At 43.6% G+C, this 23,737-nt stretch overlaps 1 protein-coding gene across 4 annotated transcripts in view; it reads right to left on the bottom strand.

The window, feature by feature from the left end:
- LOC135940896 (ecdysone receptor-like) overlaps window positions 1–23,737 on the bottom strand; it is a 92,762-nt gene that overhangs the window by 21,760 nt on the left and 47,265 nt on the right. For all 4 annotated transcript variants that reach the window (XM_065486012.1, XM_065486010.1, XM_065486011.1 and 1 more), the window contains one exon: window positions 22,871–23,396. In XM_065486012.1, the coding sequence (XP_065342084.1) occupies window positions 22,871–23,246 (376 nt within the window). In that variant the 5' untranslated portion in view covers window positions 23,247–23,396. The remainder of the gene's footprint in view (window positions 1–22,870; window positions 23,397–23,737) is intronic.

A 23,737-nucleotide genomic window follows, 5' to 3' on the forward strand; every position in this document is an offset into this window, starting at 1 on the left:
CGTGCTCTTTTGGATGCGCAGAGAACTTGCTATTTGCATGGCTGTGCGCGGAAAATTAATGAGGCAGGTGCCGATGAAGCCTCGGCCTATTTAGCAGGCGGAAAAGTGCTGCTAAATCAAAATAATGGCAACGGCAGAGCTCAGGAAAATAGGACACGTTTCCTGCGCCACATCAATAAATTCAGTCTCGCGTTACACAAACGCCCCTGCAGGCTGTGAAAAAATCAAATGAGTATGACGCTAACAATCTAGCAAAATTACACCTGTAAAAATAAAAACCAGCTGTGCTATCGGGATGAATAGCTTTCCAGAAAATAGCATTTTACATGGGGGATTTTAATATTGTTTGGAATTTCCGAGAGTCATTCAAGCAATTTGACGGAAAAATCACAGGAACTGGCATTAAAAAAAAACCTGTGGAAATTCTGCTTACTGCACCTAGTGCATCAGAGTGAAATTCGCATGAAACTCTACTGTGTATAGCTTCGTCCCCTTTGCGCATTAAGCACACATCATTAACTGGCAGAAACAACCGATTTCTCTAGCGATCTGACACCAATTTTGCGCTGAAAGTCAGTCAGGGATACCTAATTAATCTTTGCGAGGCAACGTTATGGGGTTATGTAAAGCGACAAGCGGTGTCGGATTTTCACCTCGCTGGCATGCGCGGCTCGTTATGGATACCGGCTCATCTTATTACACTAAACAACCCTGATTTACTGAGAGTGTGCGTATACACGCTGGATAGCTGGCTGGCTGGAAGGTGTGTGTGAGAGAGATCAAATTTCATGCAGTCCTCCGCAGGCTGATCATTTTTTAATCTGCCATTGTGAAAAAGGAGCAGAACTCCCACGCGCGTGATGAATGGCTGAGGTACATAATGTCAATACATTGTGCATGTGCAGATGGAAATTTGAGAAGCAGCCACAGGCAGGATGGCGAATTTACGAGTCAATTAAGAGTTTGCACACGAATCGTTTTGTGCCGTGCAGCTGAACAGAAGCTTCATTAAGCCGCTGAATCGAAGGAGGAAGTTTCTTCCAAAGGCGGATGAGGAAAATAACTTATCGTACCACCAAAGAATATATTGGGAAATTAAAAGCTTCTGTGCTGCATTAAAGTGTTCGATATTCTTTTTTTTCACCTAATTCAAAACGAGTTCAGTAACCCTGTAGTCGCGACAGAGGCGAAAATTGGAAAAAGAGGCACCACCGCAACCTTGCTGAAAAATGCGCTCTCTCCTTGCCGTGAAACAAATGCAAAAACGGAGGCAGAAAATTTTCTCAGCCGCACGAGCGCGGTGCATCAAATTATCTAATATCAGAGGACCTTGACTGCACCATCTGACGGAGATTCCACGTTATGCACTCTGACAATGCCCAATTTCAGTTCTCTCATGCACATTGCATGGAGCGAAGAAGGCAAGAAGGAGGAGGAGGCATCCAACGCGAGATTTCTGCCTTCCTTTTATTATCATCGCGCTTATTAGCTGACAAACACGCTGGGAAGGTAAAAAGAGAGAGTGGCGGCGAAAGGACGGCTTACGTAACCTTGACTTTAACCACAACCATGGCTGCTGAACGCGCTCGACACGTGTCTGCCCTGGTGCCAGGGCGAAAAATTACACCCAGGACGGGTGAACTATGGAAAACGTTTTTCATTTGTTAGAAAAATCAACTGCACGTAATCTTGTAGATTTGATGGATTAGATATCATAATGAGCATTGGTAGCAGTTCTTCAGAAGTTTTAATTTTTATTTTTGGGAATGATTGAACTTTTTAAACTGGTTAAAATTAATGAATAGTTTATATCAGGATTCAGGGATATGATACTTTTTGTTGAAAATCCAAGCTGTGAAAAAGGAAACTTCTGCCGACAAGTCATTCTGCTGCTTGCGCGCTACTGCTGTTTTATTGAGGAAATCGACCTCTCGGTCGTCTGCAGTTTTTACCAACCAACGTGTCACGCCGAAATTTATTTACAATTTGTTCGAGACTTACAGCAGCGAGATAAAGCAATAAAATCGCCGTAAAAATGGCCTGTGAGGCGTTTCTTAAACAAACCGACAGCCAAGGTGGATTGACGAGTTATTAAAATATTACCCTTGCATTAGCTGATGATTGGTTTCGATTTATAGGCCATTGGATCTAACTCGTAAAGAAGAAATTTTGCTCTGTGCACGCGTTCCACAGCCAGATTTATGGCTCGAACTGCTTACGCTAAATTGGCAAATAAATTATTTCAATCGGTAGTAAAAATGACGCGGAAATATATATGAATTCCGATTCAGTGTGGGAAGCTGGCGAATAAATGATTTCATCAGACGTGCGTTCCTGCATGTACACATCGGGAATATTGTGGGAGAGGCAGCAAAACTGGTTTAAAGGTCGTGTATTGCGGGAATTTGTAATTGCTCGATTAGACGACGTTAGCAATGCGGGTAATAATTGATGAATCTTGTCCGTCCTGCCAATTGACTCGTTCTCTCATAGACATGAGTATTTTTTTTTTAAAAAAAGATTCAAACTAAGATGCACTCAACTTTATGAGAAAAATCAAACTCATACTTGCCCCTGTGCCTTTGGTTTTTTGGCTTCTATTCGAAACCAATAAAACCATAAAAAATAATTTATCTTCGTGCGCATTTATTGATCGTTATATTGGGCAATTTTTTAAAGCATGACCTTGAAGTGATTTTTATCTTGTTTAAACATAACCTCTCTAATAATCCTTAATTTGGAGCAATTATCCGTGCAGCATTGCTGATTGCGACCTCCTACGATAACAACCTTAATTGCAATCGTTGTGTGTTACATTACTTCTCCAACGAAAAACAGGCAAGTTGCTCAGTCGAGTCGAAAGGTAATCTGTGCCCTTTTAAGCCGAGATTCGCTAGTTAGTCGGTCAGCGAATTTTTTGCCGGCGGCAAATTATGAAATGAAGCGCACCGAGTTTGTGTTTGCCTTGGCCGACGATGATGAATCCTTGCTAGGAGAGCGAGGAGAGAGAGAGAGAGAGAGAGAGAGAGAGAGAGAGAGAGAGAGAGAGAGAGAGAGAGAGAGAGAGAGAGAGAGCCAGTACAAATAAAAACAAGCGGTGAGCAGATCAGAATATGCGCGCGTATACTCTCGCTGATGCCTCGCTCCGACTCAGGTCAACGCACCCTGAGTTGCACGCGAGAGAGTGGGGGCGTGGTCCTTGATCATGATTTCTACAGGTGCCCGCAGCTTACATAAGCGATAGGGTTTAGAGTAAAAGTGCCACAACAAGAGCCATAAGTCGCTCGCTCCACTGCGCGTGCTGTCTGTCCCGCATTCGCGTTTGTCTATTTGTTTTGCCACTGATTTTCCCCTGGTTTCACTCTTTTCCGTTTTTGCAGCTGCTCACGCGATAAAATTGGCTTAGCTGACAAATTTCGCGTGAGCATGTGTGCACTTATGCTTCATGCTGGTACGATTATATATAAGCGTGTTTAATGGCCATTTTTCCATTTGGCCTGCTGGATGGCAAAAATATGGCGGGATTTGTTTGTTTACATGCTTTAAATAAGCACTAATACTATTTTTGCAAGGATTGGCAAAATTAATTTTTCAGTATTAACATTGTAATATATTTATTCAGGGTATTTTTATAGCGATGTAACCATTTTTTACAATGATTTTAGGCAAAAAACAAATATTAAGTAATAAACTTGTAAGCGTGGATGGCTAAGAAGGATAGCTGTAGATGACTATATTCTAGTCGTTTCTGTGAGCCTTTCAGCACTCCAAATTGCTTTGGTTCCGCTGGATTATTTCTTACATATCCCCGACCAACATCTTTTCCCATCCAGCTTAGCTAGTATAATATATTTACTATTTTAAATTTATAATTTTGTTTTTCGTAACCAAATAGACGAGTTTTGGTGTACTTAAAAGCAGAGCAACAGAAATCCAGTTTTTATCAGATCCGTCAGCCTTACACGAAGAATTGTACAATTTTTTTGCTGGCTCAAATTTAATCCCTTGAACAAGGCTCGGAAATCTGTCACTATGTAGACGCAGAGATTGATTCACTCGCTTTTTCGAACCTCCACTCTCGATTTCGCAGGCCGGCTGTTTTGACTTGCAAATTAATTTTCCCTCAGCCGTTTCGGAAGCTGGTTCGCTTAATTATCCCAGCGGTTCAACAAACGCACAGAAACTTTTTATCGGTCGAGCCACCGGCTTAATAACACACATTTGACCTCAGTTCACGTGGCATATCAAAAATTATGAGATGGCTGCCTGTGATTTCTGCTCAAATTAGCAGGCGCATACTCGATCAAATTATATTCATCATCGTCCGACAGCCTTGAAACCACCGACTCCGCGAATCCATTTTTGCGGCCTCCGATGCCTGCGTTCATATATTATGTTTTCGCAAATAACGTATACGCGTAAAACGCGCGAGAGCGAGTTACGATTTCCGATGATGAGAAAAGAAGGCAAACCGCCGCGCCATTACATTATTATTAGACGACGCGCATAAACTTGTTCTTGCGAAGCTGCCTTTATTATGGCCGTCGTGGGAAATGGGGAATTACTAGGCTTTTTCGCAGGTGCTCTGCCAGCCGAGGTGTAAAATTGTACTGACGGGCGGAAATATGTCGTTCTGTAGACTGTCAATACTATCAATATTCGCCTCATTAGAGCAGCAATTTGAAGACCACAATAGCTTTTAGCTCTGAAGAAGTATTATTAACTGGATTTAAAAAGCATTTCAAATTGCGTCTTGACCCTGGAAAAACTGACAAAAGACTGAAAAAAGACGAAAATGCGTCACTTCAGAAAGTGGTATTTATTATTTTCATGAAGTTAAAAATAATAGTTTAAAAAGGAGGTGTCTATACAATTATATAGAGTTTTTTCAAAAGCTGTGCTTAACAAAACCTCATTTGTATTTTGTGCCAAGATGCTTTGGTCAAGAATGCGCAACGCATTATATACCTGCCTTGATTTATTTTTTTACCTTTCGCTGGCGATCATACCCGATCACCACAAAAGCCGTTTTTTATTTTGAAAAACTTTTTGCCTGTCCGTCCGGGCGTAATTGAATCTCCGCCTCTTCGTGATCGTCGCCGCAGATTTCCTCTGGTTTTTTCATCGCACTCTAATTGCGACACAAGCAGAGCCTGTTAATTGATCGATTGCTTATTTTACAATTCTGCCACGGATTTGTCAACGCGTGGTGGTGTACCAAGCAACATCCTCCGCCTTCAGGCTTCTTCTTCCCTCCGGCTGGCAAAAGCAATTTCCTATACAGCCGCCTGCTTTAATTAAATCTGCCTTCGACGGCGTAGCCTTCTTTTTCTTTTCGAAGGCGGAGAACAAATCTCAATGCCTGGCGGCAGTCATTAGTTTGCGTTTGCGGAAAAAGTCGTCGAATTGCGCGCGGCCAGCCAGCCGACATCCTTTGTCGGGTAACCTGTTTTAACCAAAATCAGAGTGCACCCGCGTCGCAAAAAAGCAGGTGGGTTTTCTCTCTGAGCAAATGGAACCAGTTGATTTGGAGGGCACCGTGTCAAATGCATCACATTTATAATAATGGAACGATTTGGCTTAAAAGCCCAACATAAAAAAGACAACAATTCAATTTGAATTTGAACGCTTGAGCTTTTATATTCAATGCGATTTATAACGAATAATATATTGACACTTGAAAAAATCTGTTGCATAAGACTAGTTTTATTTTACTCAAGTCAGGTCAAGTTTATTATGCTCAAAACTTATTGAAAATAATTATTAGAAAATAAAACTAAAAATTTGTATTTAAGATTTGATTCTTTTTCTAAACTACAGACAGTATGTAGTTCTACTTGGAAGGATGTGTTTCTATTTTTGTACTAGTGCCCTCTCGTGTCCCCAAAGCAGGCGATGTGTTCAGCAATTCTATTCGAGCGGCTTGGATACAACGATAGTTGATATCGTTTCGGAGAAGTGGCTTGTTATAAGGGGTGAATTCCAGGCACGAATTTGAGGGTGGCTGATTGAGCATCCAGTAAATCCCGATGTCCTATTCAGCCTGACGGCAATAAGGTTGACACATGGCGTTCATTTTCCCCAGACGCGAGGCCAGGCTAACAAGAGGGAGCGAAACAAACGCAACCCTTTCGTCTTTCCTCTATAGAGAATTGGACGCCGTAGGCTTATGAATCCAGAATTCGGGGGCATTGAAGCCATAAATCTTTCCAGGAGCAGGAGAAAGTGCAAGGGTAAAAAAGGGTTAACAATAGTGCCCGCGTTTATTGCGTGGTTCCGTCAAAACCGACAAATGCCTAAAAAGAAAACGCACTTAGATGCTTTGTATGCACACATCCCTTCTTTGACGGAACAAAAAACGTATGCACGCGTCTTTTTTCACCCTTTCCTCAATGAGCTATTTTTCGAGGCAACGCTAGTCGCTGGAATGTTCCCTTATTGTTTATTCTTTTATTATGGCTTGCCCTTGAACAACCTTAATTGTTTTAAAATCGTTTCAATCTCGGCTCCAGATTTTGTGCATTATTATTCAATCAAAACTGTCAATCGAAAATTGGTTTAAAAAATATGCAATGGCCACTTTGTATTTTGCAACTGCTATTATAGGTTTGAAAAATGCTACGCCTGCACCGATTTCACAAATCAAGGGTGCAACGACATCGGCGCGAGTACGAGCATACGCACGGCGAGTGTATCGGCGATTTATAGCTGCGGTACGCACAATTCCACAATTGCACGCACCGAAATGCAGCTGTGGTCTGCTTAGGTGTGTTGTGCATCGCCAGCAGATTCAATTATTGATTATCGCGCAGAGGCGGCGACACGGCGTGTTGCATGTGAGCTGGGTTCAAGATCAGATGCGAGTGACCTCAAAATCACGACTCCAGCACTTATTGCGTTATGTCACTCGCGAGTCGCAAACTGACTAAGAGACGGTTTTAACCCATAAACCAGCTGCGGGGCTGCGGGCTATATTTTCAATGCTGAAGGGTCAAAGGGCGGGAAATGGTCAACTTGCGTTTTACAATCTAGCCTTGAAAATCTGAATTTTGAAATACATACCATCAAGAACGAGTGGGTTTACTTGTATTTCAGCTTAACTTAATACAAATTACCCATATTAAAACAATCAAGTGCATGATTTTTACAGAAATTTAATATTTAAAATGAAATTAATTTTAAGTTGTTTCGTGCGATCTCCATCAATATAGTGTAGATTCATTACAAACGTATTTTCTTTCATTTCGACATCTAATTGTTACACCACATAATTTTTAATGTTGTAATATTGTGCCATCATCATAGTTAGTAAAAGATATCATGATTTAGTAGCTATCAATAAACAATATAACTATGTAAATATTCACTCATCATCTTATCAACTAAAAAATAGTTTAGTGTCTTTGATAACTTTTAAGTTTGGACTGATTGTGAGTGAATAATATATGATGAAATTTTTTGGAAGGTTTATAATAGTTCAATAGCGAGTGCTGGGCGCTCGCGCCATCTGTGCGAAGGCACTCGAACCAATAGTCGCTGTTCTCTGGCGCCTTTTCTCACACACGCTCTACTGGAGTAGTTGCAATTTTATTACATACCCTGCCTGCCTTCTTTACGGCTCGCTTAATTAAAAGCGAAAAAAGGTGGCGGATTGAAAAAAGCGGCGATGAGTGATAGCGGACGGATTGGACACGCGGGCGAGAAGCAGAGCGATGACGGTGCGGAAATTATTCATAACGCGTCTCTCCGTCGGCCGGCAAGACAATTTGCAATCAAGCCGGTGATAAAGCAAGGGAGGCGAGCCGCGTTATTACGGCGACGTAAAAAGAACACCTCTTTATCAAACAGGCCTTTTGTCACCTGCCAATTTTCTCAGGACGAGCTCGGGAAGACAAACGACCCTGGCTAGACGGCGGCGGCATCACGGCCTCTCGCTGACAAGCACAATTTTTATCTGCCCCGCAAAAGCAAACGAACCAGCAGCGTGCGAATTGCGAGCCGGACGCTTCTAGAATCAGTCTCACGTGCCAACTCAAAGAGCTCTAATTCGGACAGAAATGAGGCATAATATATAAAAAGGAAACAGAGGATTCAAACATTGCAATGCGACGAATCTGGCCAAGATACATTTAAAAAAAAAGAGAAATAAAAAAATGCATATAAACACAATTCAACCCATAAATTGAAAATACCTCGTGGGAGGAATTTATTTGAAAATGATTTTACAATGTAGCAATTATTGTAGAATCACTTTAAAAACAATTCAACCCTTCGATCATGAATTCTAAGAATTTGATAGCTAATGTATTTCTCTCCCCAAGACATTAGGGCACATTAAAACCAGTTTAGTGTCGCAATCTTTTAAAACATTCCAATTTGTGTGGGCTCGTTTCAATTTGGCGTGTAACGCCACCCGCTGCGCATTAGTTTACGGCCGATAAAACTGGAGGAAAGGTGTGGGAATTCCCCCGTCGGCGCACCTGAGCTGAGGATGCGTAATATGGGTGCCTCGCAGGCCAGTGACATTACTGCGGAGCTTCTTTTCGCCCGGCGACCTTGATGGAATAAATATTAAAATATTGAGTAAATGCAAATATTGAGAGGCGGTGGTGTGGGGCGCGCCGGTCTTTTCTCCGCCGCTGCACTGGCCCATTGGCTACGCTCGGCGGTCTCGCCCAGTGCACATAAAGCGTTTGTTAATTATTAACCACTTTGGCGGCGATACGCTTCCTTCAAATGAAAATGAGCAGCTTTCTCCGCCTTTGGAGTGCGCGAACAACCGGCTCTATTAATTTTTTAATGGAAATTTGGCTGAAAATTATTGGAAGATATTTCTGGTTAGTTGAGTTATATAGTGCATAAAAAAGCCATTTCATACATATTCATATTTTGAAGGAGAAATTAGGAAAACTGAGTAAGCTGCTTTCATTTCGAAACAAGACTATAACTAAAAGTTAAAGACTTTAAAGGAAAGAGGAGCGCCCAACTCTAAAAAACTAATTCATTCAAATATTTTATAACTTTTAAATTTGAGCAACAGGCAAGGTGCACTAATCGGGTTGTATGTCCTTAAAAGAGTTCAAGAAAAGATATTCTGATATTATGTACCATAAATGAACTTGTGACTTGGGTGAGAACAGACAACACTAATAAATCCTTTGCAAAATTTTTATGTGATCCAGTTTTTTTACAATCATAATAGAAACATCTACTTTTAATTTACAGCCGTATCTATCGACAACACAGAAAAATTCGTCAATCAGAGGCGGGAGTTTCTCGACCCCGGCCGTATTATTTCTCATTTCCCCTTTTATTTCCATTTTTCTGCAAGTCAAAGTGGACGTCCACTTATTTATCGCCGCTATCCATTTTCCCTGACGCGGCAAACGAGTTTCGGCCGGCCTGTGGCAAACAGACTGAAAATCTGATGTTGCACTCACCACGGGCAAGTCGGCTCGCCAACAATGTGAATGTGCGCCTCCCACACAGGCATAGTGCGCGAAAAGCGAGACAGAGCGAGCAAGAAAAGCAATAAATAATGTCCAATTGATTGCTCACACGCTATTTTGCATCCGGGACTGAAAATCTGGGGGAGGGGCGCGCTGGCACAGAGAAAAGAGGTAAAGACGACGCTGTGTGACAGCAGGCGTAATCGCTCTCGGTTGCAACACCGGCCGACATCATTACACCACGAGACTGGATCAATCAATCAGCCAGCATGAACTTGCAAATCCAGATCTAGATTTGGCATCTTAGCAAGGCCTCCGACCTTAATTGATCTAAGGAGTTTAGTTTGAAAAGCAGCTCGATTTATATTTTTTTATCTCATCTAAACTTTTAGCCATTCTCAAGAAGCACTAAAAATAAAGGTTGAGTGAACACAACAAATTGTTTTATTTTTTCGGGAAGTTTTATTTTGAAATTAGTTAATGTATCGGAAACACTATTCGATGCAGGCCTTCCAGAAAGCATACGAGAAAATGAGCAAATATGAAATGAGATTTAAAAAATCCATCACATTGTCAAGTCATCTCGAGTTTCTCCTTTCCTTTGCGAATCTATTTGGTCCCGATCGCTCCATTGCTCTTGCATTACGCATCGTGGCTTATTTATACACTTTCTTTGAGGCCGCATTTTCCGCCCACTTGGCTGCAAGTCGCGGCAGAAAATTGAATAAAACGCGTCCTTTGCCGAGCCCGAGAGCCGCAGCGCCTCAAGCAACGGATTACACCGACGCAGTCTGGCAAGCGAGCGCCTGCACCGTTCGCGGATATACAACCCGCGCGGAAGAGCGGTTCGCGCGGTTGCATAACTCTCGGGAGTTAAGAGAGCCGCAATCGGTATATATACATACTGCATTTGGCTCGCACACTCGGGATATTGGCAATTTTCCTTCTCTGCCACGAAAAATTGACTTACATAGCACATTGATATTCCGAAGGGAGATATTTACATGCCTGCATTAAAAAGCACTTTAAAGAGGTTTTTATTTTCCATTCGAGATCTTATGGGACAATATTTAAAATGCAATTTGATCCATTCAAAATTTATTTTATTTGGAGCAAATGAAACCACCGTAAATAATAGAAAAACATTGCGAATTAAGTTTTGACGCATGACCAACAAATCTAGATTTTCCTCTTTTCCAGCCCAGTCAGTGAGTCAGTGGTGGCAAGGTTTGTCTGTTTTGTGTGTGTGTTTCGGGGGCGCTTGCCGCGTACAATAAGGTTAACCCAGTTCACCGCCTATCGATTCGTGCGTTTTCAGCGGGGAGGGCATAAATTTATTTATCAGCCACCCGCCCCAAGCAGATAGGCCGGCCGATACTGTATACTGTGTCGGCCGGCTTTTCCTTGCTCAGCGCCGACCGTTGGCTCGCGTGTCTCACGAAACTCGGCCGCCTCCGTGGGGTGGCTCGAGAGATCCGACGTGCGATAAACGCCACCGAATTCGGGAGGACCGACGATCGTAAAAAATTTATATTATTGTTTCTATCTGATGCGGCGGGTCAGCCTAGCTGCCCCTGACTCGATTAGCATGCGCGGTCAATATGATATTTTGCGGCTTGCAGCCCCCACCGCAAGTCGGTCCTGTCACAATTGAGGTCGACGACCGCAAAGCTACGTAAATATACATATTATACATTTCACATAGCTTCTAGGTGAGAAAGGGTGGATTCCATAAACCTGGCATCGTCAGAGCTCCATTTTCAGACCAATTAAAACCTGAAAACCGACGGAGCGGAAGGCTGAAGCATTTTCTAGTCTGTGATCACACGGTCCACGTTTTAATTACGATGATTCGCAGCGAAGGGGTGGGTGGCGCATTCTGCGAAATTCGTGTCGTTAACGAGACGCCTCCGTTAGTGCAGGCGTGCAGTGTGTGTATATAAAATACTGAGGTCTAACACAATACCCCCATCTCGCACGAGCTGCACTTGGCAATTACACGATGGGTGTTGCTGTAATACGTGCAATTATTCACCCGGCTCGGGCCGATAAGATTTAATTGTACCCGCTAATGACCTGCGCTGGATTTATGCAAACTCGACGGCCGGCCAGCCGCTGGATTTCTCCGCAGACAATTAGTCGACCTGACTGACTTGAATGCCAGTCGCTGCAAAGGGTTAGTGCAAGGAAAGTGCGATAAAACTCTGCTGTCGGGTGCTCTAGCTGAACGGGTTGCTGGCCTCAAGAGAATTGGCCGTTAAGTGCTAGTATCTGAATAATCGACCTATTTAGATGGGAGGAAACTACAAAGCAAGCACAATGTTTTAAATCAGCAATTATCAAGTGAATAACCTAGAACCAGACCTTTAAAAATTAAATTAATAAAAAATGATTATATTTAAAAACAAGTTTCATTTTCATCTGATATGAAAGCATTGTGAAATTTAGTCAATGGGGCATTTTTATATTTCAGACCTTTGTTTTCCGTTTGCGGCACTACGCAAATAGTGTTGGCGAAAAATTGCTTGGTTAGATTCGACCTACTTTGCAAGTCAAAGAGGCACACGCTGGAATTATAAAAGCGCGCCGTCCTTCGTTGGAAGAACGCACCTTCTAAAAAACGCCACGTGAGATCGCTCGGCACCACAAGTTGCAAATCTTGTGCGAATTTCCTCGGCAAATAGAAACTATCCTGGCTGGCTTTAGAGCTGTGCACGCACGCTTGGAGAGTGTCAGAGACCTTTCTTTCTCTACATAATGTACTAGAAAGGTGGTCTGTGAGGAATTCGCGCTTGTGCAAGCCTTGGCTTGACTCAGCGAGCGCGTTAGCAGAATTATGAGTGTGTGCATGAATGGGTTAGCGGGTCTCGCGGGGCTATTTGCTCTCGCACACACACCGCCTACTCGGCATTGGCGCCTTTTACTCTCGCTCGCACACCATTTGACCGAGAAAATAATATTTATTTGCCCTGTGAAATCAATACACGTGTGAATGCTGCTTCATCTCACAATGAGAATGAGCAAGGGACGTTTGGAAATTTTTAATAATCGATAACCTTTAACATTCATCTTTTATGTTTTGTGGACTAATGCTTTTGTTTTCATTCAACTGTTTTTATCAAGGAAATAATAATTTTTGTGTTTTTTGTTTTCTTCATCAAGCATTGTTGCGACATTCTTTAAATAAGGGCATCAAGACAGCTGTTACTACACTGTATTGTGTTACCAATTAATATGTTTCAGGAGCAACATTTTCATTCCCAATTTTACCCTTGAGTAACACCCCGCTCTCCTTGCTAAACAATTTAACCTACAAGTTACGTTTTTTAAACAAGCCTTTCTTGCGCAACTTGGAAAGGGCATTGCTTCCATTAGACGGTTCGGCGCGTTATAGCCCGCGCAGCCTTGTGTCAAACGCTGGCAGTTTTGAAAGTGCCCATCAAGGCTGAGTAAGGAACCAGCCTGAGCCTGAAAAGCGAGAACAACACTTCCTCGACGCTGACAATGAACCCTGGGTCATTGATTTGTAAGCTAAACATTCACTCCTGGCCATTGTCTGCTCGCGAGGTTTCGGCGGCCACGCCAAAAAATGCACTTTGAAGAACACGGCACCGAGAAGCATCCTGTTCGTGTCTCGCGGTGCTTGAATTTTATTACTGTCCACTCTTTCCCGCAGACACGAGAATAAGGCCTGACGAATTTCACCTCATTTACATAATCCTTGTCACAAGAATGAATGTCAAAAGCGATTTTAAGTGTGTGCGGTTGTCTTTATGATTTATTTTCATTGATATTGATGCAGGTATATAGCTACTAGGCAAACAGAAAATATGATTTTTTTTCTAACAGTTCACCTTGGGAAATTTGGCTACAAGAACGACCGTTTCAGGAACAAGCGTTGATTTCAATTGTCTGGCTACCTTCCAAGGTAGCAAGCAGCACCAGTCGCGGACGATTGCACGGAAGTGCATTTGTTATTTTTTTGCTCACCAGCGTCTGTTATGCAGGCAGAAAGTGAGTCGAGCCACCTTTACCCACAAGAAAGAAGAAATTTCGCCTCTTGAACGTTGATTGCCATTGGAAACACTCTCTCTCTCTCTCGCAGCTAAGTGACGTCACTCACGGTGTCTGCTCACCGCAGTGACCCCAATATGGCGATGAGCACGACTTGCTCGCACTTGAGTGAGGCTGCTGCTGTTATTATTGTTGTCGACGCGGGGGCGAGCGAGCGCAGCCTTAATTGGAGACGCAAGTGCATCGCCTTCGGTTTGAACAACGCGCCCCATATTTGCAAAATAATTACCCACATGCATGCGATCCTCTCCAAAGGAGACACCGCTTTGCAGTGACACGAGACACGTCAAAGGAAAAAACGTTTTTTTTTCATAATTTGTGACGTCCATGAGTTCAATTGAAATAAAAAATGGAGCTTTTCATTTTTTCTTAAATACATAGAGTTAAAATTAATGTATATCAATTTTTACGGAACTAAATTTTCAATTAAAGAAATAGTGCGATTGCCATAATTGAAGTTGATATGGTTGTCAAATTATTTGAAAACGAAGCTGGAGTCATTTCCTTACAAAATGAACAATGAAAAATCGTGACGGACGTGCCTTGCAAACATGTGTTCGTATGTGTATCGTTAGCGTGTTCTAATTTTCATTAAATTTTATCAATTGCAGTATATTGAACGCTTTTATGCGATTTAATATGTATTTTTGACATTAAAAACTGCATAATTCTTGAATTATAAATTAGGCTCACTTATTACCCATATGGGTTTGAAGAGGACTTTAATCGACCTATAGCTCGGCATCTGACACGCTGAGAGAATCCTCCAGAGTGTGGAGAGTGATGAATGACTGTTACCCGGTATCGGCTGATTGATTCAGCCCGTATGAAGGGTTGTAATCGCACCCCGTATGTCCTTGACTGTTTCAATTTATTCAGCGTGTGCGGCTCCAACACCACGGCATGCGGGCAGAGAGTATTTTTAGTTGTTCACACGCGGAGAGAGAGCAGGTGCTAGTCGGAAACTCGAATCTTTCTTAAATGAGCGAGAAAGCAGCGCAGCTGCGGGGGAAGAGCCGAAATAATTTCGGTCGGCTAAAGGGTTGCTGTTTCCTTTGACGCCTATGCACTTTCCGCTCTTCTCCGCCGCCAGAGAAAGAGTTTCTTTATCATTCAATGGCTTCTTCCTGTGCTGCAGATAAAGATAAACTTTCTTCTTTGCTGCTTGTGCTGTGCGCGCATAAACACGAATGCCACTTAAGAATGAACACACGGCGAATATAAAAAGGAGAAAGACACCCCAGGGAATCGATTTCCGAGAACGCATTTGTGTGTCTCTTTATTCATGCGATTTATCTGCCGCCGACATCCTCTTGTGCTGCATCCAATTAAAAGGCCTGGCCATTTGTGCGGTCAAAGCGAGGAAGTGCGGCCACAGGACAAATATGGTGATGCGCAAAAATGCAGTTGCCTGTACTGTACAGAAGGAGCCACCTGATGAACACGGGCTTGTATGCATTCTATGGTGTTTGCCCAACTTTAAGAAGAACAAGATTACATTAAATTGTAATACTATATAGACTATAACAGATTTTCACTCAATTTTTATTGATTTTTTACAGTTCAAAACAGATTTAATTGTTTAGCAGTCTGCAGGGATATTTACAGATAATTTTGAAGTTATATCTTTAATTAAAAAATATTATTGGACAATTGCAGATAGATTCACTTATTTAAAACATCAGCAGAAAACGTTGTAATCTTTCGGCCCGCGTTTTAGCAAGTCTCTGGCGATGAACCTGCGCTTTCCTATAGAAATAAAAACAATGGACGTGGGCGAGCTCAGCACGGCTGGCTGATCAAAGCACGCACACATGTCGGACCCAGCAATCTTGATTATTTATTTGCAGCATGTTAGTGTAAATGGCCCATTCATCTCTCCGGCGGATCGCCCGCGGATCAGAGGGAAAACGGCGTAATTGCCAGAAAGTAAAAGTCGGGCGCCATTTTGCAGAAAAAGGTCACCTGAGAAGGTACACCGCACAAACTCGTCTTGAGCGTAAAATGTCACTCTCTGGCGGCCGGCGAGCAAGCAAGCAGCACGTACAGGTTGGTTTATTCTCGTAAAGTAGGCCACCGGTCATGAGCAGATGGCTGGTGAATTTGGCACCGAAAGAGTTGCAATTCGGAGCCTGCTAATTTTAGGTGCAAGAGTTGAAACTTTTGCCTCTTATTCCGACGAACTGCAGACTTTTTTACTAGACGAGCAACAGTTATTTTTCTGCGCGAGATGGTAGCCATTAGCGCGTTCTCTAATGATTTCTGAACTCATTTCCTCGACTTCTGGCAGAGATTTTATTTTTAATTGAGCGTTTTCCTGCTTTTCTCGGTGGCAAAAAATGTTCCCACCGTCAGAGGCTCTGCAAAGAAACACAGCGTGGCGTGTTTGTTGCTCATAATGGTCTTGGAGCGGCATGCGAATTCTGCGTGCAAAATGAAAAGCTTTTGCTCGGGGCGATCGTCAGCGCAATAAAAATCCCGAATCAGCGCGCCAAATCATGTTTGGATAATAAAACTTCTTGAAGCCACCACACAGTCCTTTTGATTAGAAATTTTTACTAAAGGCTGCTTCTGCACAGTCACTTTCGATAATGATGCATTATTCTCGAGGCTCGGATTCTGAAAACGTTCCCAGTGGCAGCTTCAACCCTGGCGCTGATAATCCCGAGCAAATCTCTCGCGGCCGTACGTTAATTAAGCGGCATTTATGATTGATTATCGTGACGTTCGGCCTCAAGTAAATCAGGATACAGAATAAAAAAGCAGCCAGGGCAAAATGTGAATAGAGGTGGATCACCTTGGCAGCATGAGTGATAAATATGCTCGCATTACCACCAGCAGAAGTTACATGCAATCGCCTACACGTGGCGCAAATTCTCTGCACTCCTTCATTATTGCAATTCTAATTGGACTGCATTATTTACCAGAACGCAAAAGAGATGTGGTGATTCTCCCCACTTCTATGTGTCAGAGACTTTCATAATTATGTATCGCTAGTAAGTTCTACCACACTCATGAAAGTTCCAGAACTTTAATTCCGATTTACCCTTTGCAAATATATGTTAATTAAATATTCTATAATTAAGTGAAAATTTACTTTTCCAATTGACTGATTCTAACAAATTTTCTTCCTGAACAAATGTACACAGCAATGATTATGATTCAAATAAACTCCAAAATAATCGTGTCATGAACTCATGAAGTTCACAAGCTAGATTTTTAGACCTCTCGTTGAATTTGTGAAATAAAGAAAAGTAGCTGAGTTAGTCTCTTGTTATTGAATTAGCTGTGTTTCATTCAACTGACCTGAACACCAACAGATTTAAACATCGGAGAGTGACACAAATGCTATAATCATGATAATAACAATGTGCAGTAAGGTTAATCTTGCAAAAGGGAACTAGTTCTTGCAATCACCATGTTTTTCCACTTATATGTTATTTTATTTTTAATTTTGACGCCGCGAATCTAAAAGCCAGAGTGCCCACAAATAAACTAAGTTGAAATCCAGTTAGGATGAGCTTTGCTCTCAACCATAATGAACTCACACAATCCTTTGTAGTCTTCTCCCTTTTCCGCAATATCCTCTAAAAACTTCCACAGCAGCATTTTCCTAACTCTCAGCTGATGACAAAGCTCAGCGAACTGCTGTCGTAACTCGACGGAAATTTTGCAGAAAAGCGGTTAATTCGTTCAGCGTCTGCCGAGCCAGCCACCCTTTGGTCCATTGTTGCGGTCTTGCATAACAGAGGCCAGGAATTGTAACCGCACACTCGCCTTTGTTCCAATCCTTTCTTTGTCCGGCCAACTGTCTCGCGACGGTCGGTCTCTGTGATTTCTAGAGCGCAACAGCCACGTTAGTGTGAGCCCACATGTGCGATTCGACGGCCAATGCAGCGGCAAAAGCGGCCCGATTTCACTTTACGGCGCTGTGCAGAAATCGAGAGCCAGCAAAGTACGCCGGCCGGCCGATTTGGCGAGAGCAGTCTCGGCATTCTTCTCGCTGCGCCATAAATTGTTCAATTACGAGCGAAAGATGAGGCGGTGCGCGATGCCAGATATTTTAATTCGTCCGACGGTTAGTGTGCTAACGAGCAGCAATGTACCACATTTATAACAACGGTAATTTGTTTGCTAATTTGTGGGGAAATGGTGTGAGTCATCTCGAAAATGAAATAATTTCATTAACTACAATGCTAATTAAACAAAACGATCAGTAATATTATTTACGTTCAATATTGCGCCATATCGTCGATACTAAAACCCCTTGTGCAAATAGCAAAGTGGCAAAAATCCAGGACGTGGCTGACGACAGAAGCAGCAAAACCGCTTCTTCTCGTTTTCTTGCACGTGAAAGTGAGCAAACAGCTTTTGCAGTTGAGGCAGTTTCGCCCCTCCAACCTGCCTGCCTGCCGTCCTGCCGATAGACATATTATTCGCACCTCAGTGCAAGTCGGATGATGAACAGCATTAATTTTCGCTTTTGTGTTTCTGCCAGGCACTCGCGTCATTCGCCAAAGTTGCAATTCAAGCCCGTTAATGTACGTGACACGCTTCATGCCTCGGTTGGCCTACTAACACCGGCGGCCTACAGCCCATTGAGTCTTACTCTGGCAGTTCAACTTGCACTTTCTCTACCTTGTTACTGCGGGCGAAAAACGCCGACTGGGTAAAAGAGAGCTGAAGATTTCTTCCTAACCCCATATCTGCGCCGTGGCAGGCATTCAAGTCGAAAGAGCCGCCGCCGCCGCGCTTTTTCTGCCCGCTCATCCACCGGGGACTAGCATAAAGGTCAGCTAATGATATTTGCTCCGCCATTTAGAGGCTGCTTCCAAAGGATTATATAGCTACCGAAGTCGAGGCATACATGCACAACGGCCCTCATTCTTTCCGCGGAACGGCCTCTCTTGGGAGAAAAGTTCCACGCTTAAAGGTCCGATGCGGCTGCGGAGCAGGGAAAGTCACAAAATCGATCAATGCCCAGCTTCTAAAACTTGGATCCTGCCCGGCTTTTGAAAGCTGCAATGGCTCGAGAGCCACCAGCCGGAAACTGCAGAATTCCGTTCATAATTGGCGGGCCATCCGATGTTGGCAGAGGACAAACTGCTAGTCTCGCAGCTCTGACGTCTAAATTGCAAGATCAAAGCTTGGCCAATTATTTCGCCACGGGAGACGTCTGCATGTTCTTTTTGTGCCGACTAGCAAGCGCAGCAGCTCTCATTAGCTGCATGTCTGAGTGAGTTGGATCATACTCTCTACGTATAGGGTTGCGCTAGTCTAAAGTCTGTTGCTACATGCTGTTGAACTCCTTGCGCGCGCAAAACAAACACCAGCAGCGGCACACGCATTAGCGAAAATTATGCCAGCCACCAAACCCACTCTCATGAATCGACAGGAGATTGTACGCTGTAATTAATCGAGTACGATAGCTTGATTGAAATCGCTTGCGAGTTAATTAAGAGGACATTATTTGCACTGCAGAGTTAAAGAGTTACTTTTGAATTTGCTCGATTTGATTCTTTTCAAGCATCACGGCTACTTAGAGGGACGAGCGGGGGAGCGAGAGAAGCACTCTCTTGCTAGCGTTTCGTCGGGAAAGCGAATGTGTGTGCGAGAGGTCGCGCTCGAGAGAGGGAGGCTCGTGAGGTGCCTCTATTTTTACCTGAGTTTCTCCCTCCGCTCTCCCCAGTGGGCGCCGAAAAAATTACACCGTCACATAGCGGTACACAATATTATTGATCGTGATATCGTCAGGCAAACTCCTGACAGCCCGTTACAGAACTTCAGCATAAATTTAATTAAAAAATGTCTGTCCCCTTTGATTTTGCGGCAAGAGTTTATGTCCTCTTTCACAATCAATGGGAAAGCACAACTATATGCCATAATTTTGATATGGTTACAGATTTCAAAAGAAAAAAAAAAACACCATGCCGTATTTTCTTAACCGTAATGATTCCTCATACGGCTTTGATAGAGCAAGGAATATTCACGAACATCTGACGGAGGCAAACGAAAGGTCGTTAGCGGCTTGTCTTAACCTTTTCAATCGCATCAAAATTTCCAAGGCGGGAGTGTTCTTGACGCGCAATTTACCCTCACAATGAACCTCGGCGGCTGATATTCATTTTCCACCTCGTGCAGCAGCCACACAAATAACAAAAATAAGGAGCATCCATCTTCAAGCGAATGACAGCTGCACGGACAATATTTTATACGCAAGAAAGCTCATTAATCAGAAGCGTCTTGCTAGAGAGAGAGAGAGAGAGAGAGAGAGAGAGCTATATGGCGTAGGAATAGATTAGAGACATAGACGCCGCCACGTCTCTTCTATACTTAGCGATATTGAACACGTATGCGAGTGTTGCACAAGCGAACCCTTTGCTTTTATCTCGCTCAGGGCGCATTACAAACACACAAGCACCTGCATGTGTTTGTTGCACGGTTCTGTCGATTCGCTCCAAATTAATTGGATGCGTGTGCAGCTGCGGAAAACGAACCTTTCTGTCGGGCATGCATACTTGATGAGCACGTTACATTACCGTCGAGCGATCGTTTTTGTTCGCTTTTCATTGCAATTAGTGCTTCCGCGCGACCCACGTTTGTATATGATGATATAAATGCGGTGGTGCGCTAGGCGACGCCGTGTGCGTCGTTTCGCAATTGGGCCAAAAAGCCTGCGGTGTGTCACAGTGCGCTTGTGTGCGTGGCTAATTTCGTCGACATGTTGCTACCACTGCGGAACAAACAGGGGCTCTTCCGTTTTCAAAATTATGCCCATATTTATCAACGAGAACAGGATGCAACGCATGTACAGAGCTTTTGCATTTGTGAACTCATCGCAGGACGAAGCTTCCATTAAATATTATTTGTTTATTAATTCAGCAACCCTTAAAACTTTGTCAGACCTTGTGACGCATCAAAAAATAGCTCCAATATTACAGTTGTACGGAAACTACACGGAATTCTACTTGCCAGTGAATCCACATGGGCGGGTTGTAATCTCCATTACCCAACTGCTCTACTCTGGAGCGAAAAACACTGCTCGGCTAATTGCCCGGCAAGCCAGGCCGGCAGCAGCATCATCATGGTAATTGCTTCTGCGAAAAATGCACGCCTCGCGGGTGCATCGTTTGCTGAGAAGACCCGGCCAATTTAAAGTGCATTAGGCAGCCAACGCCCACTTCGGAGGACGGCTGTCGAAATGGCTCCTCTTCCCCTTGCTAACCCTGACCTAGGCCAGTGCGTAAAATGTTGAGCGGGGTCGCTAACCTCGCGCGCGCGTCTTTTGTGTGCCCGCTCGATATGGTACCCACTTGTATTGCCGCCCATCCATCCTCTAGCCCGGGCCAGCCGTGCAGATTCTGCGCCTTGTGCACGCAGCCAGCATCCTTTTTCGCTTTTATCAGCGCGCCAGGCCCGTCCTGTGCCACAAACATTTCGCCAATCGACACCCGAGGCTGCCGCATGCGGGCAAAGCTCCGTTGCTGTGCGCCAGCCGTATTTTTGAAAGTTCTCAGATTCAAAATAGTAGCCAACCATTTCACGCCGATTATTCCGGAAATTTGAAGATTTCAGCTAATATTCATTTTAAATGTGTCAAATGTTCGGAAGACGTTATTGCTTTAAAGAAAATATCTGAGACGGTACAGTTTTTTTAGAAAATATTTAGTGAAAGTTAAGAAAGGGAGGAATAAAGGTAAGGTATTTTAATCATTGCAATTATCTGTCAGCTGTTCAGATACAGCAAACACCATGATATCCTAAAATTTTATCCCATTTTCCTGATTTTTGAAGCATGTATAGAAAATAATTATCTTAGTTTCCCAGCCTGATCGATAGATCCAGAATTTGGTGGGAGCCCTAAAAGCGGCCCATACATCTGCGTGCAATCCATCCATCCACGCCCTGTTCTGCACTCGCGTAGCGGCGGCGGCAAGCAGCGCGCGACCATGCCCTCGCACAACATCGATTTTCGTTCTGTTTCGGTGACGTCTCCGGCGCGCCGCCCGCCCCAAATGCGCCACCCTGCCTTGTTTTAAGATCCCTTTTCTCTGAGTGCGCGCGAGGACGATGCCCCTGAAATGGCCCAGGCAGCTCCGACGAGCAAAAACCAGGCTTTCGCACTGCCTAAACACTCCCTGGCGCAAGAATTCGGCACGATATTGCGAATAATCTCTGAGCCATGAATTATTGACTTGATTTGTTTAAGTTGAATTTATTGTTCTGATTTCATTTTATATGTATAATGACTTGTTTGGTGAATTAAAACTGAATTGAAATTGAAAAACGCACTTTTTTACTAATTTATTCCAGAGGTCCCACAATCAGCCAGCCGCGCAGCGCCAGCCGCCGTGAATCTGGCTAAGCTGCGCCAGCCGCCGGTGAAAAAGGGTCAAAAATTAAAAAGCGCAGGAGAACAAAATGTCTTTCGGAACTTCGGGCCGTGAAGCACACTATAAAACTTCACGTTTAAAATATTTTCAGCCGCCAGTAAAAATGGCCAGCCACAGCCGGGAAAAAACTTGGCTAAGCCAGTCCCACCAGCTGCCGCTCTAAATCTCGCGGCTGAGACCTATTATTTTTTTTTTTAATACCATTTGCTCTGTTTGGTAAATCAAATACTTTTAAAATCAATTAAAAAAACGGGAGGATATCCATAAAACAATATTTTTTAGACTATCCAGTCCATCTTGCAAAAATTGATATTCCCTACATCAGCCACAACTTCTGAAATCTCTTTCACGTCGCAAATATACGGCTGGTTGTGCTGCGGATTAAACCTGCTCTCTCGTCTCTTTCGCCTGAGAAATCTGTTTAGCTATGCACACATATCACAAGCAAGCGTCTCAGCCACCAGCGTGATATAAAAACACACACACACACGCGCATATACGCTACTTGAAACGGCGGTTAATCCTTTAATCTTTTGGACCAACACGGTCTATTGTGTCGCATGCGAGTGCGAGATGTAATCTATTAAATCAACCGTGCCGAGCGCTAGTCAGGTGTGCGAGACGCCAGCTGGGATCGAGCGGGAACACGGGTTCCGCGTCATTTGTCACGCCTCTATCAATTCGCGAATGTTTGTTCACTCCTTTAGCAGATTGCATTAATTGAAACAGGCGTGGTTTCCAAAACGAATCTTTCCTGCTCTAATTGAAATCTATTTATTTTATGAATTGAAATGGTACGATTTTTTATTTAGAAATTTTTATTATTATTTTCAAACCTCAAAGTAAACATTAAATAACAGTGATACAAGTTATAGCGATTTAAACCGTCGCTGATTTACGAAACAGTGCCAAACAAATACTGGTGAATATGAAAAATGTTATTGTTGTACTCACCATGTTTTCCGTTGGGGCTGTAAGGGTCGTAGCTGCAGTTGGATACTGAAGAAGAGTACCCATTGGTCATGTGGAACCCCTGGGAGCCGCCGGGCGGGCCGCCGGAGCTGTTGGCGCTCTGGAATGTGGACGATGGCGAGAGAGGGTCAAGGGAAGTCTGTCCCGGCGAGGGAGCCCATCCCTCGTCGGGGTGGGCCCGCTTGCTGCTTGTGGGTTGGTCGCTGCATGGAGAGCTGGTGCGCGGCTCTGTTTTTATGTCTTGCATCCGCAGCATGCCCTCTGAGAGCGGGCTCTTGGTCAGAGGCATGGGGACCGCTCCGCCACCTCCACGGAACATCATAGCGGCAGCGCTCGGTGACTCGTGCTTCAGGTCCATTCGGGGGTGATCCAAGCGATATATAACGCTCGCCCTGTCCGAACGTGCAAAGGGTCCAACGGTGTGGGGTACGTCAGGATGGTTTGTGTATTCCTGACGTGCCAGTTTCTGCTTTTTCACGCGGATAATATGTAGGGCATCAAGCGGGTCCTGCAACATAAAGGGATCAAAATGGGATTAGAAACTTGTGCGTAGTTTGTCGAAGGAAAGTGACAATTAATTGTGTAGGTGTGTGTCTACTTTGATGCAACACCGCAGCAATGATGGACGCAACTACGCATTTTCATCTAAGTTCTCGGTAAAATGAAACGACCCCGTTCTTCATAAATATAGAGATTAATTCAAACTATTCTTAGTCCAGAAATGCAATCCTGCCTTTTAAATGAGCAAATAAAAATTTCCCATGTACGATGAAACTTTACCCAAAGGATTTTTTGTTCATTATAAGAATTATCTTTGTCAGGCCTTCAATACTGCACGCTTTTTTAACC

This window comes from Cloeon dipterum, chromosome 3 (assembly GCF_949628265.1).
Source record: "Cloeon dipterum chromosome 3, ieCloDipt1.1, whole genome shotgun sequence".
Lineage (NCBI taxonomy): Eukaryota > Metazoa > Arthropoda > Insecta > Ephemeroptera > Baetidae > Cloeon > Cloeon dipterum.